This window comes from Geotrypetes seraphini, chromosome 2 (genome assembly GCF_902459505.1).
Source record: "Geotrypetes seraphini chromosome 2, aGeoSer1.1, whole genome shotgun sequence".
NCBI classification, from domain to species: Eukaryota; Metazoa; Chordata; class Amphibia; order Gymnophiona; family Dermophiidae; genus Geotrypetes; species Geotrypetes seraphini.
Window position 1 is genome coordinate 385,335,202 of NC_047085.1, and position 9,946 is coordinate 385,345,147.

At 41.1% G+C, this 9,946-nt stretch overlaps 1 protein-coding gene across 1 annotated transcript in view; it reads left to right on the forward strand.

The window, feature by feature from the left end:
• The window catches only part of VMO1 (vitelline membrane outer layer 1 homolog), a 30,772-nt gene extending 21,088 nt beyond the window's left edge, over positions 1 to 9,684 (forward strand). Inside the window, exon 4 of the mRNA XM_033932865.1 lies at positions 9,372 to 9,684. Within this exon, the coding sequence (XP_033788756.1) occupies positions 9,372 to 9,669 (298 nt within the window). The 3' untranslated portion in view covers positions 9,670 to 9,684. The remainder of the gene's footprint in view (positions 1 to 9,371) is intronic.
• The last annotated feature ends 262 nt before the right edge of the window (positions 9,685 to 9,946 follow it).

Sequence of the window (9,946 nt, forward strand, 5' to 3'; positions counted from 1 at the left end):
AAGAATTTAGGTAAGGACTTATAGGTCACGAACCTGGGGGACCGCCGCGGGAGCGGACTGCTGGGCACGATGGACCCCTGGTCTGACCCAGCAGAGGCAATGCTTATGTTCTTATGTTCTATCCAAACTTTTTATTTTAAGCACAGCTATACTAACTGCTTTAACCACATCCTCTGATAACAAGTTCCAGAAATATTTTTCTTTTGTTTTAAATGTACTATTACTACTATTTATAATTTCTATAGCATTACTAGACATGCGCAGTGTTGTACTTCAAAACAGAGAAGAGACAGTCCTTGCTCAAAAGTGCTTACAATCTAGTCAAGCCAGACAAACTGGACAAGAAGGTACATCAATACGCTGTGCTCAGGTGGGGGAATTACAGAGGGAATGAGAGATTGATATTTAGCAGGTGAGTTGGAGTTTGAAATTAAAAGCAGCTTAAAAGAAGTGGACTTTTGAGTCTGGATTTGAATACTGCCAGAAACAGCCTGACGTACCAAGTCAGGTAGTTTGTTCCAAGCATACAGTTTAGCGAAGTACAGTAGAAGGGACGGAGCCTGGAGTTGACCTTAGAGGAAAAGGGTACAGATAAAAGAGACTCACCCAATGAACGGAGTGCCCAGGAGGGAGAGTGGGGAGAGAGGAGAGAGAATGAGGAGCTGTGGAACAAATATATTTGTAGGTCATTAAGAGAAGTTTGAACTGAATGCGGAAATGGACAGGGAGCCAATGAAGTTATTTGAGGAGATGGGTAATGTGGGCTTAGCGACATTGGCGGAATATGAGGCATGCAGCAGAATTCTGAACAGATTGAAGGGGAGAGAGAGATGGTTCCCAGAGACAGTCACATTTATTTTATACAAAACATTTCTGTCAAGTTGGGAGTTCACCATTTTGTGATGTTTTCTTGTTCTACCATGAACTGCCATGTGATGGCAGCAAATGATACTTGCTCTCCCATTCAATATCTAAATGTAATATATAGAAATAAAACAAAACACAAATAACTTCATTGCATACCCACTATTCTTTGCACCACCCTATTCATCATTTTATAGACCTTTTTCATATTTCCCTTGTCACAGAGTACATTTCTCATGTCAGCTCAAGTAGCACTGTATAAGCCACTTTCTTATGGCAAAATGTGGCCAGCTTGGATTTTCTCATTCATGCAGAAGTAGAGGCTCTGAGGTTGTGTTCATGTCAGGCTCCAGCAATTATACACTATTTAAATCATATACTATTTATACACTATAAAATTATACACAATTTGCTTATTTACTTCTCAAAGTTTTACATACTTCTGCTCAGTCTATGTTAGACCACTTGTCCTGAGTTTTATTTTCAGTTTTCTTTCCTTTACTTACCCCCCCCCCTTTTTTTATCAAACCTCATTAGGGTTTTTTATTGCTATCCACTGCAGTAAAGGCTCCAACGCTCATAGGAATTCTAAGAGCATCGAGCTTTTACTGCAGCGGCTGGTGATAAAAAAAACCTAATGCAACTTGATTAAAGGGGCGCACTTATTTTGGTTTGTTTGGAAAAAAATCAACTTTTTGCTTCACTGCACTTGTTCAAGCAAACACTCTTTCTCTTTGCTGTGATCTGAGCTGGATCTATAAAAGAAATGAAAGCCTCCAATGACCTGCATCAATTGGATAATCAAACATCAAGATCAAAAATAGCAAAATGATGATAAAGCCATAACTGCAATTCTGTGAGTTGAAGTTTCATAGAGTAACATAGTAGATGACGGCAGATAAAGACCCGAATGGTCCATCCAGTCTGCCCAACCTGATTCAATTTAAATTTTTTTTTTTTTTTAATTTTTTTTTTTTTTCTTCTTAGCTATTTCTGGGCAAGAATCCAAAGCTTTACCCGGTACTGTGCTTGGGTTCCAACTGCCAAAATCTCTGTTAAGACTTACTCCAGCCCATCTACACCCTCCCAGCCATTGAAGCCCTCCCCTGCCCATCCTCCACCAAACGGCCATACACAGACACAGACCGTACAAGTCTGCCCAGTAACTGGCCTAGTTCAATCTTTAATATTATTTTCTGATTCTAAATCTTCTGTGTTCATCCCACGCTTCTTTGAACTCAGTCACAGTTTTACTCTCCACCACCTCTCTCGGGAGCGCATTCCAGGCATCCACCATCCTCTCCGTAAAGTAGAATTTCCTAACATTGCCCCTGAATCTACCACCCCTCAACCTCAAATTATGTCCTCTGGTTTTACCATTTTCCTTTCTCTGGAAAAGATTTTGTTCTACGTTAATACCCTTCAAGTATTTGAACGTCTGAATCATATCTCCCCTGTCTCTCCTTTCCTCTAGGGTATACATATTCAGGGCTTCCAGTCTCTCCTCATACCTCATATCTTTAACTTATCTCTAAGGGCTCCTTTTACAAAGGTGTGCTAGCGGTTTTATCGCACGCACTGGATTAGCACGCACTATAGTGCGCGCTAGCTGAAAATCTACCGCCTGCTCATGAGGCGGTAGCGGCTAGCGCACGCAGCAATTTAGCATGCGCTATTCCGCGCATTAAGGCCCTAGCGCATCTTCGTAAAAGGAGCCCTAAATCTCTGATAATCCTGTTGAATCTTCCTCTGCAGTAAAGCTTCCAAATAATTTCACAGGAGTGAAATACAATCATCTGATTTATGTCTGAAGTGCCTTATTAGATATTAGATACTGGACTTTAAAAACTATTTTACCTTGTTTTAAGATTTTAAAACACAAAATATAGATGGAATAAGCAGTTTACAAATTGATGCCTCTCTGAACTCATATCTCAAGAAAATCTACTTCCTAGTTTGTTAGTTAAGTAGGTGCCATTGACTCGTGCTCAAGTCCCAGAGACTTGATAAATTACAGATCTAAAAAGAAATTGGTTTTGTGCTAGTTCAGTAAGGTCCTCCAGATCTTGCCTCACCAATTTGCTTGGCTTCTTTGAAGGTGTGAATAAACATGTGGATAAAGGTGAGCCAGTTTTCAGAAAGCTTTGGATAAAGTTCCTCGTGAGAGGCTCCTGAAAAAATTAACAAGTCATGGGATAGGTGGAAAAGTTCAGTTGTGGATTAGGAATTGGTTATTGGACAGAAAACAGAGGGTAGGGTTAAATGGTCATTTTTCTCAATGGAGGATAGTAAACAATGGAGTGCCGCAGGGGTCTGTACTGGGACCGGTGCTATTTAACTTATTTATAAATGATCTGGAAATTGGAATGAAGAGTGAGGTTATTAAATTTGCAGATGGCACTAAACTGTTCAAAATTGTTAAAATGCATGCAGATTGTGAAAAATTCTAGGCTGACCTTAGGAAATTGGAAGACTGGGCATGCAAGTGGCAAATGAAATTTAATGTGGACAAATACAAAGTGATTCACATTGAGAAGAATAACCCGAATCACAGTTACTGGATGCTAGGGTCCACCTTGGGGGCAAGCACTCAAGAGAAGATCTGGGTGTCATCATAGACAATACGATGAAACCTTCTGCCCAATGCGGCAGCGGCCAAAAAAGGAAACAGGAAGCTAGGAATTATTAAAAAAGAGATGGTTAACAAGACTAAATGTTATAATGCCCCTATATCACTCCATGGTACGACCTCATCTGGATATTACATTCAATTCTGGTCTCCTTATCTCAAGAAAGATATAGTGGTGCTAGAGAAGGTTAAAAGAAAAGCGACCAAGATGGTAAAGAGGATGGAACTCTTCTCGTATGAGGAAACACTAAAACAGTTAGGGCTCTTCAGCTTGGAAAAGAGACAACTGATTGAAGTCTAGAAAATCCTGAGTGGAGTAGAACAGGTACAAGTGAATCGATTTTTCACTTCGTCAAAAATTACAAAGACTAGGGGACACTCGATGAAGTTACAGGGAAATACTTTTAAAACCAATAGGAGGAAATTTTTTTTCACTTAGAGAATAGTTAAGCTCTGGAATGCGTTGCCAGAGGTTGTGGTAAGAGTGGATAGCGTAGCTGGCTTTAAGAAAGGTTTGGACAATTTCCTGGAGATAAAGTCCATAAACTGCTGTTGAAACAGACATGGGGGAAGCCACTGCTTGCCCTGGATCGGTAGCATAGGATATTGCTACTCCTTGGGTTTTAGGCACCTATTGCATGTCAATCACATTTAGGTGTACATTACAGAATCACATATAGTGGTGTCTAACTTAAATCTTAGGGGCCTCTAATGTAGGCCAGAGTTTTAAAGGCCTGCATTATAAAAGTCTTAGTCCTTTAGAGAATTGCACCTAGCAGCGCCTAAGTCTTTCCCCATCCTTAAACATGCCTATTTTGGTGTTAGGCACCATGCGATAGACCCCCTATCTTATGTAGAATTGCGACTAAGAAGGTAAGCACCTATCTCCCAATTAAATTTTATTTTTTCAATTATGGGCTTGTTAAAACTCATTGAAGTCAATATACTGATTAAGTTAGGCACCTAACTTTAGGCACCTTTTATAGAATCTAATCTAATCTAATCTAATTTTCTATTTGTGCATCACTCATACCTATATAGGCTCAAGGCAACTGTAAAGAGAGGCAAGAGAGAAGAGGAAGAGGAGGGAGAGAGGGGAGGTGGATATGTAGGAGGGAGAGGAAGGGGAGAGAAAAAGAGGGGAGAGAGGGGGTGGGAGGGAAGGGGAGAGAGGGGGGGTGGGAGGAAAGGGGAGAGAGAAGAGGGTAAAGGAGATTAAGTATTGAACAGATGGGTTTTCAGTTTTCTTTGGAAGATGATGTGGCAAGGTTCAGTTCTGGTCTTTTCTGTAAGGCCATTCCATGTTTTTACTCCTAGAAAGGTAAACATGGAGTGGAAAACTCGTTTATAGTGGAGGTCTTTTGTGGATGGGAGATTTAGTACATCCGGTTGAGGGTTCTACAAGAAGTAGACCATGCTATTGAGAAGAGCTGGATGAGTGGGGCCGCAGAGTTTCCATAAAGTATGCGGTGAATGATGCAAGATATTTTGAATGTTATTCGTGATGGGATGGGTAGCCAGTGCAATTGTTTGATGAAGGTTGTGACTGAGTCGTATTTTCTCAGGTTGAAGATAAGTCTTGCGGCAGTGTTTTGGATGAGTTGCAGTTTGTGAATTAGAGCTCTGTTGATTCCCATGTAGATGGAGTTGCAGTAGTCCAGTTGTGGTAGGATCATCAGTTGTATGATTAAGGAAAGTAGTGTTGGTGAAAGTACGGCCTGATTAGTCTTAATTGTCTCAGGATGTAGAGGGATTTCTTTCGGAGACTAGATATTTGAGGTTCCAAGGTTAGAGTGGAGTCCATTATGTAACCTAGGATTTTGAAGGACTCATCTTTGGAGAGGGTTTTGCTTGATCGAAGGGTGATGCTTGTTGGTGCCGTTTGCTGGGCCGTGTGGAAGTGTAGAACTTTGGTTTTAGTTGGGTTTAGTTTCAGTTTGTTGGTTGTTGCCCAATTTTGGATTTTTTTCTTTATTGTATGAGATTTTGTTGGATAAGTCCAATTGATTTTTGGTTGTGGGAATAAGGAGAAAAATGTCATATGACATTATGCTTTTGTCTTCGAATTTGATGTTACCTAGAGAGCTCATGAAGAGATTGAATAGGATGGGGAAGAGTGGGGAGCCTTGTGGCACACCACAGAAGGCTTTTCAGGAGTTGGAGGTCTCTCCACTCTTATTGACTATATATTCTCTGTTTTTTAGAAAGTCTGAGAACCATTGTAGCACTGTGCCTGTTATGCCTATTTCTGATAGTTTTATTAGTAGTAGATGGTGGTCAACTGAGTCGAAGGCTGCTGAAATATCAAATTGGAGGAGGATTGCTTGGCGTCCTGGGCTGAGCAGTTTGGTTTTTGTGATTAAGGTGAGGAGGAGAAGCTCTGTGCTGTGTTGTTGATGGAATCTGAATTGGGACGGGTGGAGGCATGAGTGTTGCTCCATGTAAATTGTGAGTTGTTTACTTACATGGGTCTCAATGATTTTTGTGAAAATGGGTATGCTGGCGATAGGTCTATAATTTGAAGCCGAAGAGAGATCTGCCTTTGGTGATTTTGGTATTGGGGTGAGGGCAATCTTTCCCATTATCTTTGGCAAGTGGCCTTGGTTTAGGGAGCTATTGAGTAGGTTGGTGATCCAGCTGGTGATTTATCCAGGAGTGGCAGTGAGAAGGTAAGAGGGACAGTTGTCTAGGGAGCTGCAAAGTGCGGATAGTTTGGATAGTAATTTTTTTGTGGCAGGAATGGACAGGTTGGAGAATGAGGTCCAGATTTGGTTTGCTTTGGTGGGTTCAAGGGTGTGTTGAGATACACTGAGAATGTGTGTCTTGGTGGGGATTGATTTGGCTACCTCTAATTGTACAGTTTTGATTTTGTTGATAAAAAAGTCTGCTAGATCCTGAGTGCTGATTTTGTTGGGTTTGTCCTTTGGGTTCTTGAGCCGGTGGGGTTGTGAGCTGTCACACCAGGTGGAATAGTTTCTTGTTATCCAGCATTTTGGTGCCTAATTTGCTGGCATAGTAGTTCTTTTTGGCCTCCGATATGTTGGATTTGTATTTGTTTATTGCCTCTCGCCATAGAATTTCCCCCTAAGAGTACAAAAGTTAAGTCAAGAGTATGGCCAGCTTGATGAGTAGGGCTACAAACAATTTGTGACTAACCCAGCCACCAAGCTCAGTATCAGCTAAGCCAGTATGGAAACAACTTTATTTGAGAGCAAAATCCCGGGAGGGCAATAGGTCAGCAATATATTAAGCTTTTTCAATTTAAGAAACCAGAATTCAAACTCATTCATACTATACATTTAAAATCTGCTAAAGAGAAAGCAAAACGAGAATGAGCCAAAATTAGCAATCCACCTCCCTTTTTACCAACCCAGGGCTTAGAAAAGACAATATTGTTTAATATACACAACTCATTCATAATTACACTATCTGAACCAAGGAACCATGATTCTGTGATACATAAGACATCTGGAAGACTAGAATTAAGAAGATCAACTAAAATGACTGTTACAGACCTCCTGGTCCATGGCCAAAATGTGCACCACAAGAATTTATATGTAATGCTCCTCACTGACACTGCTTGGTAACTTCAACCTACCATTAGAAAACAATCTAAATGAGGATGTTGAGAGAGGAAGTGACGTCATCGCCGCGGATGGGAGCTTGAACTGAGAGCTCCGTTCGGGCCGGCGAAATAACTATCATTTCAGTGTGTAAACGGCGCAAATTTTTTGTCCCCGGGGGCTGGTGAGGTGTGTGAAGCTACGGTGCACACTATGGCAACGCGGAAAAAGTTGCCTGGCGACAAACCCGGCCAGCGCTGAGCCGGGCTGCACGTGGCAGCATGGGCCCCGAAACGAGCAGCGGGGAGGCGGTGAAATTGAGCGGAGCCCTAGCGGCTGTGGTGGACATGGTCGTGGACCCGGTGCCGGAGAGCGCATCGCTGGACCCGCTTACTAAAGCGGACATGCAGCGCTGGATTGCAGAGGTAAAATCTGAAATCTCTGCGGTGGCTGTGCAGGTACGGGAGGCGGTGCAGGAGCTACGCACTGACCTGGTGGAGGTGGGCACGAGGGTCGAGGTGGTGGAGATGCGCTTGGATAGTTGTGAGGACAGTGTAACTGGAATGCAGAGATCCCTGGAGATGGTGTCTGCGGATTACCAACTTCTTCTGGATAAGGTCGAGGACCTGGAGAACCGCACCCGGCGTAATAATTTGAGGGTGCGGGGCCTACCGGACCTGCCTGAGTTTAAAGATGTTCGTGCTACTACAATCAAGTAAATGAGGATGTTAAGAAATTTAACCAATACCTTGAAAATCTCTCATCTCTACACAACACAACTGACCATACACATAAAACACAGGCCACTGCTGTCCTTTATCGAATGGTCACCATTAATATGGTCAGACCACTTTATATATAGTAGATTCACTTTAAACTGCAAACCATCACACACCAATCCAAGACCAAAAAGAAAATCCACTAAATTTGGAGGTAAAATCGATGCCCAAATGTTCTGGATAAAACTGGAACCATCTTTACAAATAGACCCAAACCCGGACCAAAATCGTAAAAAATGGAGGGAATACATAGAAATCACATTAGAATGAATAGCTCCTCTAGTAGAGAGGAAAGTACCTAAAAGCAAGAAGAAACTGTGGTACTCAACAGAACTGAGAAGTCTGAAAAGAGAATGCCAAAAGCTAAAAAGAGCTTGGAGAAAATTGGGAGATCAAGCGCTTAGAGTCAGATGGAGGAAACAACATGCATAACAGACAAAACAAATGGAATTACTACTCAGATATCATCGGGGTAGACAAATCAGACTTAACAAAGTTGTTCAAAATTCTAACAAAACTGACGGACTGCACAGCAACAACTGCCTCAAACATAGGTCCTCCCACACCCAACTCACTAGCATTGTACTTTGAGAAAAAGATAGAGAATATATTTAAAATATTTGATAATATGGTAGACAGTCAACTAAAGAATACAATTTCTGAAAACAATTCATTAGATACCAATGGACAGAACATGGACAGTGTTTAATACTGTCACAATAACACAGTTAAGACCTCTAGTGAAATGAAATGCTGGATCTATGTCCATCTCACCTGTTTGACTCAATGCTCTCTGTAACACACAGGCGGAATTAAGAAGGTGAAACAGGGCAATTACCCTGGGCCCCATGCTACAGAGGGCCCCAAACCTCCCTTTTTGTTCTTTGCTCAGTGTACCTTCTCTGATTATCTAGTGTGATTACACTGGAGCTTTGCTTGGTACACCATATTTAAATATACTGACCATGTAGTTGGTCACTTGAATTTTTGACCCTTCAAAGTCCAAGCTGAGACAATGTCACAAAGTAACTGGTGATTAATAGGTTCAGTCGCAGAAGTTAGTGTAAAAAACATGAATACAGAGTAATGGATATGAAGAAGTCACTGAAAACCTTCTTCAGCAAGAGCCATCTCAGTGGAATTAAGGGTGGACTGAGAATGCAGATCAAGGGAATGAAAGTAAACTGCATGTTTCCGTAGTTTGGCTATAAGTGCATATGACAGCATATTATAGGAATTCTCAGAAAAAAGAGGGGTAACATTTTATTTCATAAATAGGGTTACCATATGGCTCCAGAAAAAAAGAGAACAGATTGAGACAGCCAGGTTTTACTTCTGCTGAAAGCAATGGAAGTAAGGAGGACAGATAGAGACATCTGGGCTTTACTTCTATTGAAAGCAATGGAAGTAAAACCCAGATGGTTCAATCCGTCCTCCTTTATCTGGAGCCATATGGTAACCCTAAACAACAGATGGCATTATTTGATATAAAAATACATAATAAAATTGTCATTTTTACCATTTTTTTTTTTATAGCTTTGGAGATTGGTCACGAGTGGTTTGGTGTCCAACAGGTGTCCTGAAATCCTTTCAGCTGCAAGTTGAGGCTCCACAAGGTGCCATTGATGACACAGCAGCTAACAACATCAGATTTCGATGTAGTTCTGGTGCTATCATTGAGACAACTGGTGGTGATTTTGGTGAATATGGTGGATGGAGTAATGAGTGCACAAAAGGTGGAATCTGTGGCATTGAAACCAAAATGGAAGTATATGGTGGTTTCTTTGTGGATGACACTTCATTAAATGATGTACGATTTTTTTGTTGTGAATAAATCCATCTGAGTCTTTATTTGACTTAATTGAATTTTATAGAAATGGGAAATAATGAACTGCATTAAAAAGAAATCTTCATCTTGAAAAAGACTTGTTTAATTCTCTAAATATAGATTATCATTACATGTGCAAAAATGTTATTCTCATTTGTATCAATAGGAAAAATATTTGATTTATCTTTGAAAGTCAACTAAAGGTGGGATAGCTACTCAGTAGAAGTTAGATTAAACAGGGGCGTAGCCAGTGCTCCCAATTTGGAGAAGTAAAGGGTGGACT